Source organism: Ursus americanus, chromosome 2 (assembly GCF_024610735.1).
Source record: "Ursus americanus isolate L20-20 chromosome 2, mUrsAme1.1.p, whole genome shotgun sequence".
Taxonomy (NCBI): domain Eukaryota; kingdom Metazoa; phylum Chordata; class Mammalia; order Carnivora; family Ursidae; genus Ursus; species Ursus americanus.
This window is the reverse complement of record NC_142128.1, coordinates 45673861-45701220: the sequence shown is the minus strand read 5'-3', so window position 1 is coordinate 45701220 and position 27360 is coordinate 45673861. Positions and strand designations below refer to the sequence as shown.

At 48.2% G+C, this 27360-nt stretch overlaps 1 protein-coding gene across 1 annotated transcript; it reads left to right on the top strand.

Annotated features, from left to right (window-relative positions):
* CD244 (CD244 molecule) lies at nucleotides 1-27360 on the top strand. The gene is made up of 9 exons (XM_045784617.2): nucleotides 1-310; nucleotides 15873-16202; nucleotides 16291-16560; nucleotides 18113-18220; nucleotides 18655-18722; nucleotides 21139-21198; nucleotides 23340-23402; nucleotides 24649-24705; nucleotides 26056-27360. Exons 1-9 carry the CDS (start codon nucleotides 193-195, stop codon nucleotides 26134-26136), a joined length of 1155 nt encoding a protein of 384 aa, XP_045640573.1. The 5' UTR covers nucleotides 1-192; the 3' UTR covers nucleotides 26137-27360.

Genomic DNA, 27360 nt, shown 5'->3' with positions numbered 1-27360 from the left:
CACTTGAGGCCAAATTTGAAAGTTCAGCTTGTGTGAGCTGCAGGACCACGTCCAGGTACCGGGGCTTTCTCGGTGGCCTTGTTAGCTCTCAGCCGCTGAGCACAGCCTTGAGTTGAGGAAATTGTGGCCGGACAAACAGCGAGGCAGTTCTGCTCCCCGTCGCCCTCCAGCTGGCTGCCTGCGGCGGAGCCCATGCGCGAGCAGAGCGTCTGGTGGCCGAGGAGCCGGCGACCCCTCTGTCGTCTAGGGATGTTGGGGCAAGCTCTCGTCCTAACGCTTCTCCTGCTCCTCAGGGGGCATCAGGGCCAAGGTAAGGAGGCCCAGCCTGGCATGGGGTGGGGGATGGCACGGACGTGGGGCCTTGGCCCCCGGGGAGATCAGAACCCAGAGCCCCTGGATTATGCTGTTTACAAGGTTGCCTGGAACTGTGACACTGAGCAGCTCCTGAGAGCTCTGGACAGGCTAGGTGAGACAGAACAGGCGGCCAGCGGGCTGGGAGGTCTTTGAGAAGCGCGTCTGGCCCTGCCGTCAGCAATCCAGCAAACTCCTTGGCCTGGGACAAGGAGACTCCTTTCCGCTGGCTTCAATTTACCCTTCTGTGTAGTGGGGAGAAAGCGTCCTGTCTGCGGGCTGTGAGAAGGACAAAAGAAATATTCTCTAATGTGGTGTGATTACCAGCAGAGAGAAGTGGCCCCCGGGCTTGGGTTTCTCTAAGGAAGTTGGGTGGTTCTGGAAATCAGAGACTGATAGATTGCTCCCCGAGGCAGGGAAGCTGAGCAAGGAGGTGGGAAGCCTGTGGCCAACAGCCACTCAGCCTGAATGGGCGGGGCCCCTCATCCCTCAGCAGCCTCCCCCAGCCCAGAGGCTACAGGAGCCAGAAAATTCTTAGGGAAATGCTGGCTTGGAGCAGGAGGTGGGGAAGGGGAAGGAGACAATGTCAGGAAGCTTCAGAGCACATGGAAAACTCAGCTGGGGGAGATCCCAGATGCGGGCTGCTCCCCCTTCCCCTAACCCTGGAGCCCGGGGTGCTGTGATGGGAGTCTGTGTTCTAGGACATCGCTCTTCCAGCGGCATCAAGGGTGAGGGAGTGAGCGGAGGACACACTCTGGTGCAGGGGGAAGGAAGTGGGGTACAGGGTCATGTTTGTCCAAGGCCTGTTAAAGAGACCCGTCGTGGGCACTCTTGTGTCCTCCAAGACACAAGCTAGGCTCCAGAGGACTGGGGGAGACCGGTGGTTGTGACACATGCATTTGTATTTACAAATCTACGGGGAGGGACGGGCAGAGAGCGCTGAGGACAGGGAGCAGTCAGGAAGGTCTGGATGCCGGAGTTGAGGCGGTCTGAGGTGATGAGCCTGCGGGACAGGAAAACGGGGCTGCCCCTTGTCTGCGGGGGGGGGGGCACAGCTGAGCGCACCCACTGCAGGGGGAACTGGGGGGAGCGGCCCCGCCCAGGCGTGGGCACAGCCTGATGGCCTTTGGCCTCAGGGAACTTCTCTCTCTTCTTGCTGGGCTCTGTGTTTGTGGGGCTGGCCTGCTGTAAGCCGAGGGACCTGCTGCTCCGTTCGTTTCAATTTTTAAGTTTTTATTTTATTTTCTTAATTTTTAAACTTTTAAAATAAAAAGTTTAAAATAATAATTTCAGAGTTCCAGAGAAGTTGCAAATACAGTACAAAGAATTCTTGTATTTCCTTTACCCAGACTCACCGGTTACTAACACTTTATCGCACCTGCTTTCTTTCTTTTTGTCCCTGTACAGGTATGTGCGTATAAATGTGTAATAAGCATGTTAACTAACAAAATTTAAATTAAAAAAGTATAGAAAAAGAATAATAAAATAATTTTTGCTGAACCATTTGAGAGCGAGTTGCAGACATCATGTCCCTTTACTCTTAAATTTTGTAGCATGAATCTTCTAAGAACATGGGCATTCCCGTATCCTATTATATCATGTCAGCACAATTATCAAATTTAGTAAATTTAACATTGAGACAATCAAATACACAGTCCATATTTAAATATTACCAGTTGTTCCAGTAACGTGCTTTATGGCATTCTCCCTCCTCAGTGCAGAATCCAGTCAGGATCATGTATCACATGCAGTTGTTATGTCCTTTTTTGGTATGTCTTTTATTTTTTTATTAAAAAAAATTTTTTTTAAAGTTGGCTTCCGCACCCAACGTGGGGCTCGAACTCACAACCCCAAGATCAAGAATTCCGTCTCTACTGACTGAACCAGCCAGGCACCCTGGTGTTTTGTTTTGTTTTGTTTGTTATGTCTTTTGATCTGCAACTATCCCCAGCCTTTCTTCGTCTTTCATGACTGACATTTTTGGAGAACAAGCCGGTTGTTTGTGGAAGGCTCCCGAGTCCCGAGTCCCGTTTGTGTGAGGTGTTCTCATGTGAGCTGGGCTCCGCGTTTTGGGTAGGGATACGACGACACAAGTGACGCGGGTCTCTTTCAGAGATCCCATCAGGACCCATGACGGCAGTGAAGCCTTGTTTTTTTTTAAACTTGGCTTACTGAAGAATGTAATATGCATAATATATATGTAAGAAGCTCCTATCACTCTCAAGGTTTGCAGAGCGTTTTCAGAAGGCCTCTGAAAAGTAGGCCTTCTGAGAGTAAAAGCCACACATTTCACAGTGGCCGACGTGATCTGGCCTTCCTGGCCTCCCTGGCCCCCTGACCCCCTTTCCCCTTCCTCTCTCCTTTCTTGCACGCCCTGCGTTCAGTGTCCCTGCCCCGTTGCTCCTGGAGCACACTGCACTCCAGGGCCTTGCACTCATTCCACCTGGAATGCCGCTTTCCCGCTGGCCACCTGGCCTGCTCTCTCAGCCCCTCAGGATTCTGCTCAAATACCACCTTCTCAGTGATGGCTTCCACTAAAAATGTCAACCCCGCCATCCTGTAACGCCTTAAGTCCTTGTCCGCTTACACTTCTCTGTGGTCCTCATCTCCATCGGACATGCTCTACCGTTTACCCCTTTGTTTTCTTTTCTGTCTCCCGGGCTTCTCTGTACCTCACCAGAATGTAAGTCCTTGAGGCCAGGGCTTTTGCCTGTTTTGTTCACTGCTGTATCTTCAGCCTCTAGAACAGTATCTGGCACCATTAGAGTCTCAATAAAGACTTACTGAACGAATGGATGCATGAATATTTTAAATAATCCATAGAATAAAATGAGAGTTTATCCGTCTATTGGCGAGTTTCGGGAGAAGTCGTTCTAGATTTTAAACCACTTACTCCCTCTGTGGCATTGAAGAACTAACCTCTGGTTTCTCAGTGTTCCGTTCATAAGGTGAGGTCAACAGTGGCGTCTGCTCCATAGGGATGCGTGAGCGTTAGGGGAGGTGTGGTACTATGACATGCTTAGAAGGTTCTTATACCAACTCCCCCCAAATAATCACTCATATTACTCGATTCTTTGGAGGTAGGCTCTATGTTTCACTTAGTTTTGTGATCAGAGTCAAGAAGAGAGACTAATTTGTTGGCTAGTACTTTGAGTCATAAATGAGTTAGAAAATCCTGGGTGAGGGACACCTGGATGGCTCAGTAGGTTAAGCGTCTGTCTTCGGCTCAGGTCATGATCTCTGGGTCCTGGCATTGAGCCCCGCATCAGGCTCCCTGCTCATTGGGGAGTCTGCTTCTCCCTCTGCCTCCCCCACCGCCACCTCCCCACATCTGGCTTGTGCTCTTTCTCTTGCTCATTCTTTCTCTTAATAAATAAATAAATAAATAAATAAATAAATAAATAAATAAAATCATTTAAAAAAAGAAAATCCTGGATGAGATGATACGTTTTATTTATTTTTAAAGATTTTATTTATTTATGACAGAGAGAGAGATAGTGAGAGAGAGTATGAGCATGGGGTGGGGAGAGAGAGACGTAGGCTCCCTGCGGTCCCAGGACCCCAGGATCATGACCTGAGCCAAAAGCAGACGCTTAACCAACTGAGCCACCCTGGTGCCTGAGATGATAAGTTTTAATGGGTGACTCTTTTCTGAGGGTTTTCTCATGGTCATAACTGGGATCTTTGGGAGAATGCAACATTTTTAACTTAAAAGAACAGATATTTAATACACTTAATCCTATTATTACATTGTACAATATGAAATATTCTAATTGTTTTCACAAGGACATCTCCCTCTCGACTCCCACTCCTTCCCTGATGTGTTTGAACACCTTTGGGCCAGGCCCTGGGCTAGGTATTGAGCATTCGATGGTGAATCAGTACGTGTGCCCCTCGGTCACAGAACTCAATGTATGATTACAGCTGTGATCAGTGCAGTACAAAGTGCTCACACAACAGGTACTCAGAATGTTAACTGAGTGAATAAATAAATTATTTTTAAGCATTTTAGAAGCACATTGGGATGATTTTGGGGTCGCATGTGTTGGGGAGCAGGGATCTTCAAATCGCTACCCACAGGAGTGGGTCTGGGCCCCAAATTCAGGTTTGGCTGTGCATTCTGTGGGAACCCACACAGGAGACTGTGAACACTCAGGGGCTGTGGACAAAACAAAAGGGCAGGGCAGCCTTTCATGGATTAGCTCTAAGCCATGCTTGCCAGCTGTTCTTACAGACCGTGTTGAAATTTTCACTTCTCAGGAAGGAGTCCCTGACTCTGACTACCCTGGCAGGGATCCAGGCAAGTTCTAAGAAGACTGTAGCTGTTTTTGTTTATCTCTTCCTCATTGCACCTCTCCCGATACGAAGTGAATGGTGAAGTCGTTGGTCACTGGGGACAGACTGGGACTCTGAGAACTCAGGGCTGCAGCACCATCCTAGAGGGATCTGGTTCCATAGAAATCACTCCAGGGATTGCTGGGCCATTGTCTTCATAAATAGACATTTAAAAATTTGATTTAATTTAATTTTTGTTATTTTAAGAGAGAGAGAGCACGAGCAGGGAGAGGCAGAGGGAGACAGAGAGAGAATCTTAAGCAGGCTGCACACTCAGCACATAGCCCATCGTGGGGCTCCATCTTACCACCCTGAGATCATGACCTGAGCCAAAATCAAGAGTTGGACACTTCACCCACTGAGCCACCTAGGTGCCCCAACAGACATTTCTATTAAAGTGTGACACATGTACAGAAAAGTATACACAATTAGAAGTATACACCTCTACGTGTTACTGTTAAATGAACATGCTTGTGTATCTACCACACATTCTCTCCATTCATTAGCGCTTCCCTCTTTCACGAAGACAATCACTATTCTGACTTTTGACACCACAGGTTAGTTTGGCCTGTATGTAAGGGTATGCATATGGTCTGTACCCTATGTTTGACTTCTTTTGCTGAACATCTGATGAAATCTATCTATGTTATTACTTGCACCGGGACATTTCATGGCTTTTCAGTGTATGACTGTATGGAAGTTTATTCTTCCATTCTGCTATTGATGATTCTTGGGTTGTTTCCCCCCCCATCATAATAATGGTGCTAGTAGCCTATTGTACATACTTTCCATTTATGCATGTCTGTTGGTATATCTCTAGGTGTAGAGTCATGGGGTATATGTACAGTCTTGCAGCAGATGCCGGCCAACTGTTTGCCAGAGCGGTTGAACCAAGCAGTATAGGGGAGTCCCATGATGCTTCAGGGCTGCTGGGTTTTTTTGAGGCCCTGCAAATGGGAAGTGCAGGTGTGTGGAGCCTGGAAGGCAAATGCTAAAACCAAGGGAGTCACATCTCCGTGGCCTCCGGTATTCTGCACAGCATTCCTACGGCATAATTGTTTCTGGGAGTTAGCTGAGACACATTCTTGACTTTAATTAATTAACTAATTAAATAACTTCATTATGTCTTTACTATGTTCCAAGAACTATGCAAGATTCTGTCGACAAAACAAAGATGAAACATGCCGATTGTATCCTTAAGAATCTTTCAGACGGCGGCGCCTGGGTGACTCAGTTGGTTAAGCGTCTGCCTTTGGCTCAGGTCATGATCCCAGGGTCCTGGGATCGAGTCCCGCATCGGGCTCTCTGCTCAGTGGGGAGTCTTCTTCTTCCTCTGCCACTCCCCCTGCTTATCCTCTTTCTCAAAGAAATAGAATCTTTAAAAAAAAAAGAGGGGGCGCCTGGGTGGCACAGCGGTTGGGCGTCTGCCTTCGGCTCAGGGCGTGATCCCGGCGATCTGGGATCGAGCCCCACGTCAGGCTCTTCTGCTGTGAGCCTGCTTCTTCCTCTCCCGCTCCCCCTGCTTGTGTTCCCTCTCTTGCTGGCTGTCTCTATCTCTGTCGAATAAATAAATAAAATCTTTAAAAAAAAAAAATAAAAAAAATAAAAAAAAATAAAAAAAAAAAGAGAATCTTTCAGGCAGAGGAAAACGAGCGTGTGCAGCAACAATTTTAAGGGAAGAGTCGCTGACAGGCAAGATCCATTTAGAGCACAAAGGGAGCTGAGAAAATGGAGATTCCTTCTTGGGGGGGGGGTTGGTGGTGTGGAAGGTAGCCTCGAAGGATACAGAATTGCTCAGGGGAGAGGGATAAGGTAGAAAGATAATGTGAGTAGAGGGAACAGCTGAATAGAAGTAGGGAAAACACAGGGTTTGGACAGGAAATGAAAAGCAAATGCACCTGTTAGCTTGGAGCAAGATAGCATAAATGAGCTGATTCAGTTAACTGATGCAAGGATTTGGGGGGCATGGGCTGAGTAAGGTCGAAAGAGGTCAGGGGGTTGCATTGTCTGAGGAGAGGAGTCAATATGGCCAATGAAGCCCCCAAGTGGGGAGTTAAGTTGAGAAAGAGGAGAGAGAGAGTGGGATGGGGGCCCTGGAGGGTGCTTTATCTACTTTATGATTTTGCCTTGACTGGGGCTGGCCCTGCCCCAGCACTTTGGGGATCTCACTGGGCTCTATTCACTCGGTCCCCAGTGGGTGGCTCCGCTTTTGCCTTCACCCCGAGCCTAGTGGCACAACCCCAAGCTGAGAAAACCTCAACATCCTTTTGTTGGCTGGTGGGAGTGTACGGCTCTGAGACGGTCCCCCCAGGCGCAGCGCCCCCGCAGGCGCAGCGGTGCTCAGGCCCCACCCCCGCCACCAGCAGTCCGGGGCAGGGTTAGCTGAGCTGACTGTGGACACCACGTAGTCTGGACGCCGCAGCTTCTGCACCCGAGCTCCGAGCTCCGGGCTGAGCGGGACTCCCTGCTGGCTGGACCGTCTCCTGGACCGTCTCCGTGCTGGCTGCCCATTTCTTCCCGAGGAGGCAGTGGAATCGATCACCTACCCTCTGCTCTCCGTCTGCAGAGTCACTGTTCTATTTCATTTGTTGTAACCACCGGAAGAGGGGCCCCAAAGCTGCTGAGCGGTAGCAGTAGCAGTGGTGGCAGCCCCAGGGCCTCCCCTGACCACCGGAATCTGCTGTGGCCTCTCTCCGCCCAACAAGCCAGTATCTTTGTCAGAGCCTCCTCCATCTCTCACTCAGCCTGGGCTAACTTGTGTGAAGTTATGTTTTCTTTTTTTTAATTATTTGTTTCAGGGGTACAGGTCTGTGATTCATTGGTCTTATACCCCGTGCTCATTACAACCCATACCCCCCCAGCGTCAATCACCCAGTTACCCCATCCTCCCACCCTCCTCCCCTACGGCAACCCTCCGTTTGTTTCCTATGATTAAGAGTCTCTTATGGTTTGTCTCCCTCTCTGGTTTCCTCTTGTTTCATTCTTTCCCCCTCTTCCTCTGTGATCCTCTGCCTTGTTTCTTAAATTCCACGTATCAGTGAGATCATGTGATAATCGTCTTTCTCCGACTGACTTACTTCACTCGGCATAATACCCTCTTGTTCCATCTACATCATTGCAACTGGCAAGATGTCTTTTTTTTTTTTTTTTTTTGATGTCTGAGTAGTATTCCACTGTGTATGTACAGACCACATCTTTATCCAGTCATCTGTCGATGGACATCTGGGCTCTTTCCATAGTTTGGCTATTGTGGACATTGCTGCTATAAACATTGGGGTGCAGGTGCCCCTTCGGATCACTACATTTGTATCTTTGGGGTAAACACCCAGTAGTGCAATTGCTGGGTCATAGGGTAGCTCTATTTTCAACTTTTTGAGGAACCTCCTTACTGTTTCCCAGAGTGGCTGTACCAGCTTGCATTCCCACCGACAGTGCACGAGGGTTCCCATTTTTCCGCAACCTCACCAACATCCGTTGTTTCCTGACTTGTTAATTTTAGCCATTCTGACTGGTGTGAGGTGGTATCTCATTGCGGTTTTGATTGTATTTCCCTGATGCCGAGTGATGTTGAGCACTTTTTCATGTGTCTGCCGGCCATTTGTATGTCTTCTTTGCAGAAATATCTGTTCATGTCTTCTGTCCATTTCTTGATTGGATTATTTGTTCTTTAGGTGTTAAGTTTGATAAGTTCTTTATAGATTTTGGATACTAGCCCTTTAGCTGATATATCATCTGCAAATATTTTCTCCCATTCTGTTGGTTGTCTTTTGGTTTTGTTGACTGTTTCCTTGCTGTGCAAAAGCTTTTTATCTTGATGAAGTCCCAATAGTTCATTTTTGCCTTTGTTTCCCCTGCCTTTGGAGATATGTCTAGCAAGAAGTTGCTATGGCCAAGGTCGAAGAGGTTGCTGCCTGTGTTCTCCTCTAGGATTTGGATGGGTTCTTGTCTCACATGTAGGTCTTTCATCCATATTGAGTCTATTTTTGTGTGTGGTGTACGGAAATGGCCCAGTTTCATTCTTCTGCATGTGGCTGTCCAATTTTCCCAACACCATTTGTTGAAGAGACTGTCTTTTTTCCATCAGATATTCTTTCCTGTTTTGTCAAAGATTAGTTGACCATAGAGTTGAGGGTCCATTTCTGGGTTCTCTCTCCTGTTCCATTGATCTATGTGTCTGTTTTTGTGCCAGTACCATACTGTCTTGATGATTACAGCTTTGTAACACAGCTTGAACTCAGGCATTGTGATGCCCCCAGCTTTGGTTTTCTTTTTCAACATTCCTGTGGCTATTCAGGGTCTTTTCTGGTTCCATACGAATTTTAGGATTATTTGTTCCAGCTCTGTGAAAAAAGTTGATGGTAGTTTGATAGGGATTGCATTGAATGTGTAGATTGCTCTAAGTAGCATTGACATTTTAGCAATACTTGTTCTTCCAATCCATGAGCATGGAACGTTTTTCCATTTCTTTGTGTCTTCCTCAATTTCTTTCATGAGTATTCTATAGTTTTCTGAATATGGATCCTTTGCCTCTTTGGTTAGGTTTATTCCTAGGTGTCTTATGGTTTTGGGTGCAATTGTAAATGGGATCAACTCCTTAATTTCTTTTTTTTTTTTTTTTTTGGTTGGTGTATAGAAATGCAACCGATTTCATATCCTGCCACTTTACTGAATTCCTGTATGAGTTCTAGCAATTTTGAGGTAGTTTTTTGGGTTTTCCACATAGAGTATTAGAAGTTATATTTTCATACTGGTGTTTCTTGTCTCTCCATTTGGTGTATAAGCCCTCTAGGACAAGGAATGAGTCATAGCCCCCAGTATATAGTACCTTGCCCATTCGCTTCTCCATCGTTCCTTCCCCACAACATCCTGCCCCACCCCCTACCAGCCCTGCCCCACTCTGACCTTTTGCCTCCTCCCCACACCAAGCTGGTGAGGGCTGAAGAAGAAAATCCAACACCAAAGAGCAACTACTGATTCAGAGCCCCCAATCTCAGCCAGACCCTGGGTGTCCTGGGAACCCTGTTTCTGTCCCTCAGTCCCTCCCATTCCCCAGATAGATAATTCTGCCTTACCATCTTGTTGAGGGCCGGTTCCATGGTCACAGGGTCCATCAACCTACACCCTCCTTCTGCAAGAAAGCAAATGCCAGTGAGGGATTCCAGCAAACCGCCAACCATTCCTCAATGTCAGAGACACCAGCGAGGGATTCCCCGATGTCAACCACCTCGTTTACTCCCATAAGCAGCCCCATTCACCTCTGCTTGGCTCGTCCTTTCCCAAGTGCTCTGGACATCACCACTTCATCCACGAGGCCGGCCAGGACCTCCTTGTCCCTGATGACATCTCTGACTTTTCTTCAACCTGCTCCTTTTCTGCTGGCTTTCCACTCCTAGTTCATTTCCTTTGCGTTTTAAAAACCGTATTGCGATGCCACCCAGTTTTTCCTCTTGTCTTCCTGTCCTGTGTGGCTCCGTTACTACTCACACTTCACTACTTCACTTCTGACGCTTCTGGCCACCAACTCTTTGGGGGTTTTCACAAGCAGTTGTCTGTGACACTAGCTGAGTGCCCTATAATTCGACTCAATTCTGACACTGTCTGAATCTGATAGCATCAGATCCCACAAGTTCAGGGCTCAGTCCCACAAGACTGTATGCCTCCTCACTTTGGATGCCAGTCTGGTTGTCAAGCCCTGGTTGTCAGCTGTGCTTCTGACCAACTGGTTGTAGATCGAATGGTTTGATTAATTTGCTGGAGCAGCTCACAGAACTCAGGGAAACACCTATGTTTACCAGCTTATTAAGGAATATGATAAAGGATACAGATGAAGAGATACATAAGGCAAGGCCTGGGGGCAGGGGTCCCAAGTGCTGGAGCTTCTGTCCCCATGGAGTTGGAGTGTGTCATCCTCCCAGTGGGATGTGTTCATCTACCTGGAAATTCTCAAAACCTGTGCTATTGAGATATTATGGAGGCTTCCTCACATAGGCATGATTGCTTATTAACTCTGTCACCAGCCCCCGTCTCCTCTCTGGAGGATAGGGAGTGGGGCTAGTTTGAATTACTATCAACTCTTCCCCATATTATGTTGTCACAAATGACATCTTTATGCATTGTGTGCCTATTAACATAGATTTATAATTGTGGTTTTAAGCACTTGTTTTTTTCACATCATAAAAACCAGTTACAAATAAAAAATGCAATAATACTGGCTGTGATAGTTACCTATGTAACCCCCTTTAACCCCATTCTTTATTTCTTCACATGGCTTTGAATTACAGCCCAGTGTTTTCATCTCTTTAGGCATGCCTAAAGATCTGTTAGCAACAACACCCAGCTTTTGTTTGTCTGGGAATGTTTTCATTGGTCCTTCTTTTTGCAAGATAATGTTGTTGGCTATAGAATTCTTAGTTGATAGTCTTAACAAGCTTTCAATACTTTACATGTATCATCTCACCACTCTTTAGCCTCATGGTTTCCTAAGAGAAATTGGTTGTTACTCTTACTGGGGATCCCTTGTGCTTGACAAATTGCTTCTCTCTTGTGCTTTCAAGATTCTCTGTCTTTGGCTTTTGACATTTTAGGATATATCTTGGTATGAATCTCTTGTGTTTAACTTACTTGGACTTCATTGGGTTTCTTGTGTATATTCATGCCTTTTATTGAATTTGGGAAGTTTGGGGCCATTATTTCTACAGATATTCTTTCTGCCCCTTAGTCTCTTCCCTCTCTTTTTGGGACTCCCATTATGCACATGTTGGTATATTTGCTGGCATCCCACAGGTCTCTTAGGCTCTGTTCATTTTCTTCATTCTTTTCTCTTTCTGTTCCCCAACCTGAAGAATTTCAGTTGACCTAGTTATGTTGTTGAAGCTCTCCAGTGAATCTTTCATTTCAGTTATTATACTTTTCAGCTCCAGAATTTCTGCTTGATTCCCTCTTATATTTTCTGTTTATTAATATTTTCTTTGTTGAAACATCATTCATCTGGCTTCCTTCAGTTCTTTGTCTTTAGTTTCCTTTGGTTCTTTGAGCATATTTCAGACAGTTGATATAAAGTTTTTGACTAGGGGTGCCAGGGTAGCTCAGTCAGTTAAGGGTCTGTCTCTTGCTATGAGCTCAGGTCTTGATCTCAGGGTGGTGAGTTCAAGCCTAGTGTTGGACACCACGCTGGGCATGGAGCCTACTTTAAGAAAAAATAGTTTTTGTCTATTAAGTTCAATGTCTATGATTCTTCATGGTTACTTTCTTTTTCCCCTTTGTAAATAGGCTGCACTTTCTTGTTTTTGTTTTTGTGTGTTTTTTTTAATGTATTTTACTCTATTTTCTTTGCTAGTCTTTTGCTTAGGATTTTTGCACCCATGTTTCTGAGTGAAAGAGCCTTTAATTTTTTTCTCTTGTGATGTCTTTGCAGATTTTGGTGTCAACATAACAAATGGTTAACCTAATAAGACAAGTTTGGAAGTATTGTCTACTCTTATCTCTGAAAGCATTTGGATAAGATTGGAATTAATTCTTTTAAAATATTTTGTAGAGTTAACCAGTGATGCTAACTAGGTCTGGAGTTTACTTTGTGAGAAGGTTTTTCAGTATAGCTTCAATTTACTTAATAGAAAATTTCTATTTAATCTCCATTTTAAAATTTATTGATGGAAAGCAGTTTATAACTCTTAAGATCTTAATATTTGTAGGATCTGTGGTGATATCTTTAAAAAATTCTGATATTGCTTATTTGGACCTTTTCACATTTCTTTATCTATCTATGCATTAACCGTACTTCGATTTTTTTATAAAATAAAAAATTTCTTGTTGATCCCCTGTTGTATAATTATTTTCTTTCTCTTTCTTTCTTTCTTTCTTTCTTTCTTTCTTTCTTTCTTTCTTTCCTCCTTCTTTATTTTTAAAATATTTTATTTATTTATTTATTTATTTGACAAAGACAGAGAGCACAAGCAGGGGAAACAGCAGGCCTAGGGAGAGGGAGAAGCAGGCTCCCTGCTCAGCAGAAAGCCTGATGTGGGGCTCGACCCCAGGACAGTGGGATCATGACCTGAGTCAAAGGCAGCCGCTTAACCAACTGAGCCACCCAAGTGCCCCGTATAATTATTTTCCATCTCCTCTTTCTCTGTGTCCTTTCTTTTTCTCTTTTTAAAAAAAGATTTTATTTATTTATTTGAGAGAGAGAGACAGACAGACAGACAGAGAGAGTACAAGCAGGGGGAGGGGTAGTGGGAGAGGGCACAGCAGACTCTTAGCTGAGCATGGAGCCTGAAATGGGGCTCAGTCCCAGGACCCTGAGCCAAAGTCAGATGTTTGACTGAGCCAGCCGGTTGCCTCTAGCATAATGTCATTTTTGCTGCATTTTGCTGCATTCTGAATAGAAGGCCAGCCCAGTTACAGGAGATGGGGAAGTGAGCCCCATCTGTCGACGATGGGTGGAGCTGCAAAGTCACATTGCAAGGGGCATGGCCATTTTTGCATCTATCACACTGATTTTCTGCTGAAATTCTCATACTTTAAATTTTAATTCCTTGAAACATTAAACATAATTACAGAGTTCTCAAGATGCCCCCGAGCCTATTTCTATTGATTATTTTGTCTTTTGGGTTTTGGACATGTTTCTGCTCCTTATGCTTGCTTATTTTTATTTCATTTTGGACGTTATGTATGAAAATTTTAGAAGTAATTTAATGCTCATGTTGATGTTATTTTCCTCCAGGAATAATTTATATTTGCCTCTAGTAGGCAGCCAGGTTAGAAATACTAGAAATTCTAGATTACTTTAATCCAATTCAGAGTTGAGATGATTCTAAAGTAAGGTTTAGTTCCTGTGAGAGCTGGTCTTTTTCTTGTTCACTCTTAATCTCAGTGGGCTACCTTTATGGTACCAAGCCCCCAAATCTGATGAATTTTAGGTGTACCCACTTCTTTCCTTTCTTTCTTTCTTTCTTTCTTTCTTTCTTTCTTTCTTTCTTTCTTTCAGATTTTATTTATTGATTAGAGAGAGAGAGGGAGACGAGGAGAGGGGAAGGGGTAGAGAGAGAGGGAGAATCCCCAAGCAGACTTTGCGCTGAGCACAGAGCCTGACGTGGGGTTCCATCGACAACCCTGAGATCGTGACCTGAGCCGAAATCAAGAGTTAGATGCTTAATCAGCTGAGCCACCCAAGCATCCCAGTATACCCACTTCTTAACATGAGATCCTTGAACTCTGTGTTCTTTTAGTTCCTTGAGTTTATTGCAAGCCTCCAGTAAATAGGAGTCAAAACTGCTGGTCTCACCTCTCTGAGTTTCCTTCTTCCAGATCTTGGCCCCATAATATTTCACTGCTTTATTAGTTCTTTGCTGCCTTTTGTAATATGTTTTTATATTTTGCCCATTTTTTTTTCTAGTTATTCTCAATGGGAGGGTTGGTTAGCATGTCTTAACGTGGTCTTCATGATCAGAATTACAATTCTTTAGATGATTATTTATTTCAACTGTTAAGTGTATGCTGTGGAATGAAAGAATGTTCTGCTTTCAGATCACAAATTCTCTGGAGTCAGGAACCATGTCTTATACACAAAGAGGCCCCAGCTCTCAGGGCCCTGGTTACAGTGGGGATTGTAACCAGTGGGGATTGTTCTCAGGATTTTTGTGCAATGTTTGATTGTACCTCTTGGCCTATTCTTATATACAGGATCGTGGGAGACAAAGACACAATCTCTGTTTCTGGTTTGGCAATGGGCACAGCCGGTTCAATCATGGGCATATGAATAGGAACCCTATGTGTTTTTTGTTTGTTTTGTTTTTTTAAAGGCTTTTTCCCCCAAGATATCTCTACACCCAACATGGGGCTTGAACTTACAACCCTGAGATCAAGAGTCTGGTGCTCAATGACTGAGCCAGCCAAGTGCCCCAGAACCCTATGTGTTTTATTCTTTGGACTGTCAAGATCAAAGAAACACAATCTGTCAACCAAATCGTTTCTTTAATTATTTACTCTGGCTCCTGAGGAAATGTCAGGGTGAAGGTGTGGTTGGGAGTGAGCGTGTTTGTAATGCATATGGATATCTAAAACTCCCCCTCTCCATTGCTCTCCTCTAATGTCCTCCATTTTAACAGATCTGTTCATACAACAATCCCCATCTCCTATTCTCTCTTCCAAATTCTTTCTGACCTTCCTTGGCAGACCTTTTTATTTCCTGCATCCACTATGTGCCCACTATGTCCCTGCCAAAAATGGCGACCGGGACTTCCATTTTTCTTTAACGACTGCACTGGGCTTTCCTAGAGTGGGCAAAAACTAGCAGCTCTATGTCACACCCTCATTTTAATTGGTACACATCTTGATTTCTAGAGAGGACAGATGCTGGGGTACATCAAGGCCGTGTCGTTTTATTTTTCTCTAATTATTGTTAAGGGTGCAATTGCTGTGGAGACTTCGTAGCGACCAAAAAATTGGCAAGCATTAATGAGACATGACCACAGTTTGGTGTTAAGTGTTACAAGAGAGGATTATGAATCTAGCTGTATGGGAGGACAGGGGAGGGAGCTGTGAATTCAGCTTGGAGAGTTCACCTTACTGGGTCTGGCCATACAGAATTTCCAGCACTCACCGCTGGCCGATAGTGGTTGCCTCAGCCCTGCGGGGAGGGAGGCATGTCAGACACGGTGTTTATAACATTGTGGTTAAGAACTCATCCTCTACAGCCAAATTGACTGGATTTCAAGCTCATCTTTCTCGCTTTTTAACCTGGGCTAGTTACTTTTCAGTTCTTTCTACTCAGTGTTTTCACCTGTAAAATAGGGATAAAACTCTTATTATAAAGTCACTGTTAAAACATATAGTTAAACATGGTTAAAATGTTTTTATATAACTTTATATAAAAGTGTTTTATAAACTTTATATAAAGCGCTTTCTAAGCTTTACATAAAGTGTTTAAAACACGCTGCCCCACAGAAAGAAGTGAGGAGATTTTCGCTATTATTACCGGTTGGTGGGCTCCTTCAGAGGAGGGACACGGAGCTTGGGCGGGGGGAGGCAGGAAAGGGAAGTGCACTTTCAGGTTCTCTTAGGCTCTGGTCTCCTCACACATGCCCCCTTCCTCTTGGCTCAAGAGAGGTCACATCCAACTTCCGGCAATGCTCAGGGCTGGCACCCTTCCTGCCACCTCCAGCCTGGGTTCTCTTTTCTGGAATCCCTAGATCCTGCTGAACGTGTGGTTGGACTCTCAGGACACCAACTCTTGTTACGGCCCCCCAGGCCAGAGACAGCGCACATAAACTCTGTTAAATGGAAGATGAAGCATGACTCAACTTCAGAAGCTTCCGTGATACTGACTTGGAAGAATGGGTCTGGTCTGAATTACGTACAACGGGCTTTGAATGATTTCAACAATACGCTCAATTTTATAATAGAGGACTTAGCTCTTCTCATCAAGGCATCTCAGCACAACTACAGCGGCCTCTACACCCTGGAGGTGACTGATGACACTGGGAAAGTTAAGCATCACCATTTCCAGGTTTCTGTATTTGGTGAGTCCCTAGGACAGCTCAGCCTGCCCTTCTGACTCCTGCGGGGCTTTTATTTCCAGTGCCTTTCTGATCAGATCTCTGCTTCCAGATCACGTAGGGACACTTGAAGTAGCGGAGGAGAGGAAGGTCCTGGATGGAGGGAAATGCCAAGTGTCTCTGTCCTGCTCGGTCTCCAGAGGTGGTAACGTGAGCTATGTGTGGTATAGAGGGAACGAGCTGATCCAGACACCAGACAATCTCGGCAAACTGGAGCAAGAGATCGAGGTCGGTAACTTGAGCGTAGTCACCTGCAATGTCAGCAACCCGGCCAGCTGGGTAAACCACACCTTCACCCACAGCTGCCAGAGCGTCGACAAGTGTAAGTGGCGCACTTGGGACTAATCGGGGCCGAATATGAAGGGTTGGACCCCATAATGAGTCTCATGCCAGAGATCCTTGGCTATGAAAGATCCCTTGGCTGCCTCTTCAAGTGCCCTGCCGCCCCTCCAAGGGGTGGCCCTGGTCTCTGGACGCACAGTTCCCACAAGCCAGGACTATCCTAGTCTGGGAAGAATTTTATCCCCATCAGGAATCTGCTAGGAGACGCGAGCTTTTCCTTCACGTAGGGAGTGCTTAGTTGTTTGGTGGGTCACAGCCCTGCCATGGCTGCCATCGTCATTTCCTTCCTCTGAGAGACTGATGGAGACCTGCTTCCTCCTCCCAAGGACGGATAGCTCCCCCAAGCCATGTAGTTCCCCAAGAGGTAACTATGGTGTACAGCAGTGCCCCGGGTCACAGGGGTTCCTGGAAGAGTTCTTGGTTTATCGCTTACGCTCATCCTAAGTGTTATCTTGAGTTAGGTTTGCACCATTTTTAAAAAATGATGTTATTTATTTGTCAGAGAGAGAGGGAGAGAGAGAGCACAAGCAGGGGGAGCGGCAGGCTCCCTGCTGAGCAAGGAGCCCGATGCGGGCCTTGATCCCAGGACCCCGGGATCATGACCTGAACCGACTGAGCCACCCAGCGTCCCAGTTTGCACTAATTTTTATCAGATAAATAAAGACTTAATGCATCATCAGCGTAGGCATTACAGGGAAAAACCTACTTGCTGTCCCTGTCTTTAAGGACTTACAGCCAAAGAGGAGCAACTAAGTAGGCATTCCTGGGCAAAAAAGAATCGAGCAAGCTGAAGCGATTTGGAGTGACAAGGACACTGGCTTTTGGGTCCCGTCAACCATGGTTTCATTATTCCCTAGCTCTGTGACCTCAGGCAGATTCCTTACCCTCTCGGAGCCTCAGTTTTTGTCTTGGGTAAAATGGAGATGATGACAGGTTCCTCCCAGGACGGCTGGAAGGATTAGACGAGGTTGTGTTTGTGAAGGGCCTCAGCAGCTGGCACCTGGAACACGTAATTCCTTTCCCCCGTCCCATTGTCGGTGGGCTCGCACATCGGGCTACGTGTGTGATGCAGACGTTACATGTAGAAGTTCAGATGAGGAAGAGCAGTGGCGGCACGAGGGGCAGGAAGGGGAAGGGGAGGGCTGCCAGGCACAGAGTGGGGTGCAATGTGTTTTGTTGAGTTAACAAAAGAATGGACAGATGTCACATTGGCTCTGCCAGGTGGTTTACATATATTAGATCATACAATCCACCCCCTTATGAAGGGAACATCTCCTTTTATAAGTGAGAAAATGGAGGCTCAGAGGGGCGAAGGAAGTTGCCCAAGGGCGCAGAGCCAGGCTTGTCAGATATGGGTATCCACGCTCTTAGCATCAGTCAGGGGAGGTCACCGAACTGCAAAGGGACAGCCTTGAAGGTGCGATCAGTGGCTGTGAGTGAAGAGTGCGGGTTTGAAACGTGTCCTGCAGCGGACAGGTGGGAGGGGACAAGAGAGGCTGAAAGCTCAAGCCTCGTGCTTTCCATGTCCCTAGACTACAGCTCTGTGAACTTTCTGATGATCATCGTGATTTTGCTGGTCATCCTGCTCCTGGTGGCCCTCACCGGCTTCTGCGTGTGGAGGAGGAAGAGGAAGCAGTCGGGTAAGTGCGGGTCCCCAGGGGGCGCTGTTGCCGACCTGACACCCCAGCGGGAGGCGCCTGGGAGCTCAGCACCTGCGCTTCCTCCGGAGCGTGGGGACGTGTGTGCATGTCTGGGGCAGGGGAAGCTGCCGCGCCCTTTCTCCCAGGTCGTACCTTCTGGGGGTCCTGGGAATGTTTACAGCCCAACGCGCAGATGTACGTGCAGGTGGCGGGCTCGTCGGGGGACTGCCGGCCCGTGCAGGAGCTGTGTCGGGTGGTTGCTGCTCCTGCGCTCTGTGGGCATCCTGGGGAGGGCGTGCATCTGCCTCCTTTCTCGACCCTTCCTCAAGGTCTTGGCCGTCTGGGGTGGAGGTGGGACTGTGAGAAGCAGAAGCCTGGACAGGATACTCTCTGGAGGCCTCTGCAGCTCTGTCTTTGCTGCTTTTCTCCCACAGAGATGAGCCCCGCGGAACCTCTGACAGTTTATGAAGACGTCAAGAACACGCAGAACAGGAGAAATCAAGTACGGCGCACGAGGGGCCGGGGTGTCTGGACTAGCCTGGAAGATGCTACTGGGGAGGATGGCCATTTGGGGCAGGGAGACAAAGGGAACCACACAAGCGTCTTCTCAAAGATCCTCAGCCCTCCCGTCTGTCTTCCCCATCAGCCTCCCAGCTCCAGCTGTGGAGGAAAAGCGGGAAACAAGGGAGAACGTGCTGAGAAGGATGGAGCCCGGCAGCTGCACAGGGGCGGGCAGAAGGCCGCTCTTGCCTCCCCAGATGGCACCCTGGCGTCCTTGTTTCTTCCTTTCTTTCTTCCTTCCTTCCTTCCTTCCTTCCTTCCTTCCTTCCTTCCTTCCTTCCTTCCTTCCTTTCTTTCTTTCTTTCTTTCTTTCTTTCTTTCTTTCTTTCTTTCTTTCTTTCCTCTTTCAAGATTTTATTTATTTATTTGACAGAGAGAGACAGCCAGCGAGAGAGGGAACACAAGCAGGGGGAGTGGGAGAGGAAGAAGCAGGCTCATAGCAGAGAAGCCTGATGTGGGCTCCATCCCAGGATGCTGGGATCAGGCCCTGAGCCGAAGGCAGACGCTTAACGACTGCGCCATGCAGGGGCCCCTGGCGTCCTTGTTTCTGCCCCGTCTCCCCAGCTGCTCTAAGCCCCTAGAAGAATCCAGCTTGCTTGTGTTTTGTGTCTGGACACACATTCTCGTGCCCCCGCACACCCAAGTTCACTTTTGTGGGTCCCTTGATTGTCGCCCTGGCTGCGGAGGACGCCAGCCGCCCGCCAGAGCATACTGGTGCCGTAGCTACCTCGGCGGTCTGCGCTCACAGCAGTCCGGGGAGAGGCCCGAGCCTGGCCGAGGGGCTAGGGAGAGAAACCAGGTTAGCACAAAGCCAAGGAGCCAGCGCGGGCTCCTCCGAGAATCCCCGAGAACCTCTCCAGCTAGCCTCTGCAGGGAGTGGCCAGCTCTGCCTGGCATGCAGGGGTGTAGCAAGGCGGGCATCCGCAGAGTGGCTGCAGGGCGCCTCCCACTGGCCTGCCCCTGAGCAGGGCAGGAAGTGGCGACAGGCCTAGGGGAAAGGCAGTGCCTAACTGCTCCGTGGGGAGGGTGGGAGGGGTGGAAGGGCCTGAGGAGGTGAGGCAGGAAGTTGGAGTGGCGGGGCCTCCTGCTTTATCACACGTATGAGGCCTTGGAGAACAGATGAGCCGCTTCCCTCAGGTCTGGGCTCAGTGGCAACCAGCCGTCGGGGCAGCTTCCCCGGCCTGTTTCCTTGCCCCAGTAGTGGAATACTGGGGTGTGAAACACAAAGAAGACTTTGTTTCTCCCATCACTCCCAGCCGCTGGGACAAATTTCTGAGAGCAAGTCCATCTACCTACAGCCAGAAGCCCAAATGCTTGCGACAAGTGGCCTTAACTCCCTGGAAATGAAGGTTACGTCGTTAGGTTAGGTAAATGCAGGAGAATAGTGGAGAATAACTAGTCAGAGTATAAGAAATCTCTTGGGGATTCAGGCCTGTTTCTCTGCCTCCCGACGCAGGAGCTCCTCCCTCCGTGGCCTCATCCCTTGCTGGCTTCTCCCTCCTTGCTCCAGGGGTCGGGCTGAAGGCCTAAATCTCAAGTTCATGTGTTCTTACTCTGGGGCCCAGTTCGGACCTTTCTGGAAGCGCTTCATTCAGCTCTGGGCGGAAAAGAAAAGCCGGAAACTCCTGTTTCTTGCCCGATGCCTGTGACTCTCCGGCCCCCAAAGACAGTGGGCGTTTTTCTGCTCCTCTGAGCTCCTTCCTTGTCTAATGAACCCTGCTGGCCTCCTCTTGCTCCCCATCAGAGCCCAACCTGGCAACATGCGCTGGGGGTAAAACACCTCCAGCCCAGTCTCCAGTGGGCAGGAGGGAAACAGGAAGGGCATGGTCTCCCTGCCTCCGGCCTCGGGTCCAAGGCTTCACCCAGCTCTGTAGCTGCCCGGGGGGGGGGGGGGGGGGGCTGGCTTGAGGCCAAGGGCAAACTGGCCACCTAGGCTGCATCTAGAGAAAGGGCTTTAAAACACTGAAAGCCTCTGAATTTCCAGGCCTGAGGTAAGGCTCAGATCACAGCCCCACTCAGGGCTCAGCCCATTAGCCTTGGTTATGTGGCAAATTTGGCTGAGAAGTTAGCAAAGGCAAGTTTCTAAGTTACCAAAGTAAAGCCAGTGATCGGAGCCCCCTTGGACAGGGTCACTCGGTGCAACCCCTTCCCACCTGAGTGGTTCCTTGCATGTGACCCTAACGACTCCGGTGTGAGTTGCTCTTTCTACTGTCGCTCCCCATCCTGGGGTGACTAATGACCACGTCCTCCACCAGCTTCCAGGGGCCCCTCTTGTTTGCTCTGTGTCTCTCCACCCAATCCCAGTCTGGACAGACACAGCTATCTGACCACGTGCCCCTTTACTCTTTCTCGTGCAGGAGCAGAGGCAGAACCCCTCTGGAGAAGGAAGCACCATCTACTCCATGATCCAGTCCCAGGTACCACTCTGGTTTCTCGAATCCATTCCATACCTGTCTATGGGGCTTCCCAATGCCTTCTAGAAGCTCACGGTCCTGAACGGCAGAGTAAGAGCCTGGTGCTCCTGGGGTCTAAGAGACGGCGTGGCCTCAGCTGCATTAAATTGCTTGAAAAGGTCTGTGTGGTTCCGGAGTGCCTTGGCAGAGCTGAGCAGAGTGGGAAGTCTGATGTAGGTCTTCTTTCTCCCTCCATGCCTGGTAGCAGGTGTGGCCGAGATGGTCGGTAGGAGGAGGAAATTCGTCAGGGGACTCACTTCTGTTTTCTCTCCCTGCTACTTCCAATACTTGGGGCCCTTATAGTTTGTTTTGTTTTAATTTCTGCTCCTTATTATACCTGTTTTCAGGAAAGAATGTAGCTGGGTTGTTCTCTTTTATCTTACTATGACTTAACAATAACAATTTTTAAAAATTTAGTTATTTGATCGAGAGACAGAGAGAGAGAGAGAGAAAGAGCACAAGCAGGGGAGAGGGGCAGAGGGAGAGGGAGAAGCAGACTCCTCGCTGAGCAGGGGGCCCGATGTGGGGCTCCATCCTAGGACCCCAGGATCATGACCTGAGCCCAAGGCAGAAACTTCACCGACTGAGCCACCCAGGCACCCCACAATAACATTTATTAAGTACTTACTATGTCTATTTCCTTAATGAATCTCACAAAAGAGCCTCATGAAGTGGGTCTAATACAACCTCCATTTCGCAGATGAGGAGACAGACACAGGCTAACTATTGTGCTCCAGGCCACAGAGCTGAGCTAAAGGGCTTCTGAGCCTCCACTCCACCTGCCCTCTCCCTGTCTTTAACATTCTGGGATTATAGAAATTCTCCATCAACTGGAGAAGCGCCCTCTGATTTGACCGCTAAAATGACATTATTGATAACCCAGGCTGGGGCCCCTCTCTCAAAGGAAATACTGCCTCTTGGTGGCCAGTGATGAAAAATTTCCGATAAATATGACAAACTTATTTTTTATTTTTTAAAGAACTAAGTCCAGGGGCGTCTGGGTGGCTCATTCGTTAAGCGTCTGCCTTCAGCTCAGGGTGTGATCCCAGCGTTCTGGGATCAAGCCCCACATCAGGCTCCTCCACTGGCAGCCTGCCTCTTCCTCTCCCACTCCCCCTGCTTCTGTTCCCTCTCTCGCTGGCTGTCTCTCTCTCGCTGTCAAATAAATAAATAAAATCTTAAAAAAAAAAAAAATAAAAGAACTAAGTCCTGAAGCAGTAACCTCTTCCATTTGGCGGCCAAGCTGCCCGGCAGAGAAAATTCTTGGGGAATGGTGATAGGCTTCAGAGAAAGATCAAGAGAAGGAGGAAGAGGAGAAAGTGAAGGGAGAGAAGAGAGGGGAAGGGAGGACAATGAAGGAAGAGAGGAGCTGAGGAAGAAGGGGGGTGCGGAGGGAGGTGCTCAACCCTCACAGCCACTCTGGAATTCCCAGGTTGGGGGGAGCCTCCTTCTGCTGCCCATAAGATAATGTGACTCACTAACAGTGGGTCAAAGTCTGAGAGCATTAACGAGAGATGCAAGAGTGACCGGTACCTGCTAGGCTTCTGGCTTTAGCCACGTTGGGTTCCCACAAGAGGAGGCTGAATAAGGACGAGGAAGAGCTCATCTCAGACTGAGATGCTGAGAGAAGGAGGCCCCCCCCCCCCCCCCGCTCCTTAGAAGGAGGACGGCTACCTGCCTTCGAGGACACCTGGTTCAGGTGCAGAGAAGGAAAGCATGTTGGCAACGGGAGGCATTGAGGTGTTGAGCAAGGATTTCTGGCGAGTCTGGGGTTTCGAGTCTGCTTCTGCTGCGAATAGACGGTCCGACTTGGGCTATTTACCCTTTTGGAGGCTCATCTGTAGGATGGCAGATGGCGGTCGTTTGTCTCGTGTAGGTGTGTTATAAGGGTTAGGGGAGAATATGCGTGCAGAAAAAGTGCTATCTTTACGGACAGGGGGACGAGCAGTCGGGTTGTCTGACCTCCCGAGTCCAGGGTTCCTTTCACTAATACTTAGAGCTTCTGTCTGGGCAGGGTTGGGGGGAGGGGTGGAAGAGATGACCTCCCTCCCTAGGATTCTCCTGGATCTAGGCTTCTGAAACACTTTTATTTCTCTTCTCTTTAGTCTTCTGCTCCCACATCACGAGAAGCAAATACGTTGTACGCATTGGTACAGCCTTCCCGGAAGGTGAGTCTCTTCCTCCAGGGGGCGCTGTGGATGCGATGTGGGTTTTGCACGTACACGGGAGTGTGCAGAGTGTGTGTGCACTTCCCCGTGAGCTGCCTTGCTCTGTGTGTGTCTGAGCAGCTTGGGTTAAATGGCTGTGTTGTAATGTCAATGGGCCAACTAGAAATGCCTTTTTGATTCTGTCTGGAGAAAAAGAACAGGTCTGAGACTAAGAGAACAGTAGATTAAAGGAGTCTCTAGGAGTTTCTATGGGACAAGGACAAACAGAGACAGAAAGGTGGTGCTTTGTACAGAGAGACCCCACCATCCTTAGGCCAGCTGGGGCTGTGGCGAGAGATACTAGAGGGGTTTCCAAGGTGGGGGAATATAGCCCGGACCCAGAAAGACACAATGTTGACTTTCAGGAAACCAGATAAAGGTTCTGGCCAGTCTTCTGCTGGTGGGGGCCTCTGGGCTGGGGCAACCCATCACAGTCCCCTCAAATCCTGCTCCGAGCTGAGCTCACAGGTCTTTTGTGGACCTGGTGCCCATGATCATCTTTTCACCTTGGGTGGGAGGGGGGTTGGAAGAATGGTATTTCCAAGGCTGGAGTCACAGTACGAACACGTAAACTTAACGTAGTAGTGTGGGAAGTCGGGGAGATGCCAAACTGTGGAAGTGTTGGGTACATGCAGGTCAGGGTCAAATGGGGGAGGGGTAAAAACAGATTTTCAGACTTTTTATTCACCCTCCTTCCAACAAGCCATTCAATCTCTCAAGATTCCACCTTGAGAGATATTTATATTTATATTATATGCCGCAGTGCATGGCCACATGGATGGTCACGGGCACCACGGTCACATGCTTGGGAAACTCCCTACTACTGACAGTGCCTCTGAATTCCAGTGTTTCTGGGGTCTCACCATGGTCAGGGGACGTGTGTGTCAGAAGGGCTACACTAGGGGTGTGTGTGTGTGTGTGTGTGCTGGGAATGTGTGTGTGTGTGGATCTGGGAGGTAGGTGGGTGTGGGATACCAGCCTCTGACTTGGGTTCAGAAATGTCATGTCGTACACAGGTGCGTATCATGCCTTCTCTGGAAACCATAAACCCCATTACTTACTCTTGGGGTAGGAGATTCTATTCACCCCTGGCTGCGGGTTCAGGGATTTTTTTGGGCCCTGAGTCTCTTTGGGGGCCTCTCACATCAGTGAGGAGTGGGACATTTTCTAACTTGAAGTTAAGCACTTTTTACACCTGAATTTCCAGTCTGAATCCAAGAAGAAGAACCAGAGCTCTTCCGTCAATTATACTGTCTACGAAGAGGTAAGATTCTGGAGCTCCTTCTGAGTGGGTTCAGTGCCCATAGAAAAGCCTTGAAATTGAACACTCATGAAAAAGCCATGCATAGAGTCTCAGAGTTGTAGAGATTTTAGGGATCTTTCTTTTCTTTCTTTCTTTCTTTCTTTCTTTCTTTCTTTCTTTCTTTCCTTTCTTCTTTCTTTCTTTCTTTCTTTCTTCTCTCTCTCTTTCTTTCTTTCTCTCTCTCTCTTTCTTTCTTTCTCTCTTTTTAAAGATTTTATTTATTTGAGAGAGAGAGAGGGTGCACAATCAGGGGGAGGGGTAGAGGGAGAAGCAGGCTCCCCACTGAGCAAGAAGCCCAATGTAGGGCTTGATCCCAGGACCCTGAGATCATGACCTGAGCCCAAGGCAGACGCTTAACTGACTGAGGCTCCCAGGTGCCCCTGAGGGATCTTCTTACCCACAGTTTCATTTTAGAGATGAAGAAACTGAGGTCCAAGGAAAGCAAGGGTCTAATTCAAGGTCATAGCATGTGTTAGGGTTGGACTCTTCTTGGGGAGCTTGAGTTTTAAATTGGGGCTGTCTTCCAGCTGGTTCCCCAGCTGTGGGCTCTACACTGGACATCTCTCCTTTCCAAGGGTGTGTGGAGCGAGGGTGCAGAGAAGGGAGGATAAGTAAATCTAAATGATTTTCTAAAGTTAGCAGGTAATTGGGAACATTCTGGGGCATAGGTAATCTTAAGCTGCTGTTAGAATGGACACTGTAAAGTGACCATCGAGCCTGGTGGCTGAATTGAGTCCCGTCAGGCCATGTAGGGAATGAAAAAGAGGGACTTAACAGTTACTGGGGGTGTATCATGTATTTGGTAGCCTGCTGGTGGCTTCGTGTGAATTATCACATTTAATCCTCATAGAATGCCATGGGGCAGGTGTAATTATACTTCCCGGAGAGATTAAGACATGGAGGGCGCTCCCACCACTAGCCTCATGGTACACCGGAGCTTCCGCCTGTGGTCCAACAAAGATGCTGTCTGTGATCACAAGGGAGAAGGTGGATGGGTGCCTGTTGGGGTTCCCGGCACTTCAGCTGTAGCCCTGCATCAAAGCCAACCGGACAGCCCAGGGCTGTAGAGGACACCGTGTGGGCCCACGCAGTCTAGGGTGTGGTCATGCTAACAGAACTAGCTAGAATCCGAGCATGAACAACTGGTCTCCAGCTCCTCCTTTACTTCATGCTGGTTGTTGACCCTGAGTTATTTGACAACTCCAAGCTTCTTTTTCTTCATTAGTAAAATGAGGGTAATAATTCATACCTCACAAGGTTGCTATGAGAATCTCCTAGTGGGAGAGGGTCTGAAGTTCTTGTCTTCCGCAGGTTGGAAGGAGACCACTCAAAGCCCAGAACCCTGCTCGACTGAGCCGCAGGGAGCTGGAGAACTTCCGCGTGTATTCCTAGTCCCTGCAGCTGTTGTCTCTTACGTCCCAGCATTGCTTTGGGCGTCAGCGCCGTGGATGATACCCCATGAGTCTACGGAATGGGGCACAGTCTAGAGAGGACATGGGAGTGTGTGTATACTCTATGTCTTGTCTCGAAAATGGTTGCTAATAAGAGCAAGACTGTTAAATACGATCTCTGCACTTCTAGACTGGTCGAGGATGGGCAGACAGGCTGCTAGTTCATAAAAGACCGCAAAGCAAGTTTATCAAATGTTATGCAAATACAGGGTGGGCTATTATTAGCATCAAGAGCCCTTCCCCTGGTTTCCTAACGTGTTACTCATCTTTCCTCCTCTCTAATCTGGAATGGCCACATTTCTAGACCCTCCCCTTGCCCAGGCCCATCTTCCAAAGAGGCAGGAAAGATCGTGGTGACTCAGAGGAAGAGAAACGCCCCCCCCCCCCCACCGTGAGAAAGCCTAACTAGCTGTGAGCTGCCAGCCGGGACACAGGCCAAGGGGCCAGGCCGAGGCTTTACTCAAATACAGACGAAAAACTCCCCCAGCACGCAGTAAACGTTAACCTCTGGCCCCTTGGTCGCGAGGGAGCGCGGGCAGGAGTGAGAGGACATGGTGCAAAGCAAGCTGGTCTTTGAGGGGGAAGGTCACCCTGAGCCCGCGCCGTCCTGCGAACTGCGCGGTGAGACCAGCTTTGCCCATGGTATGATGTATGATTTACACACACACGTGATTTGAATCTACTTAAGCTTCTTCACACATTCCTCACAGTTCGAAACCATAGGCTAAGTTCTGAGTCCTGGTGAGTGCTCCCCACGGCACGCGCTGGAGGAAGGGCTCAGCCGGCTGAGCAGCTGGGAACTAGACGCTGTTCTGGGCTCCGCTCCGTCCTCAGGCCAGACTCTTCCACGAGGCTGTGGGGACCAGAGTGGAGACTCCGGCTGAGCCCGGGAAGGGGCTGAGTGTGAACTGGAAGAGGTCCTACTCAGAGACCCCAGCAGGGGCTATTGCCTGGTTCTTCAATTGCCCGGCTCTGTATTTAACGTACGAATTTAATATAAAGCTATGCTGTTATTCAGAGGCGTTCTAAATGTCTTTTCTGAGTTAGATTTCTGCGTCCCGTCCGTATTCTGTACTTTTCCTCTCTATAGCGGCCAAAGGGCACCTGTGTCCATCAATAAACACATGTCTGTTTAATTCTTACTGGAGAGGGGGTCCGGATTCCT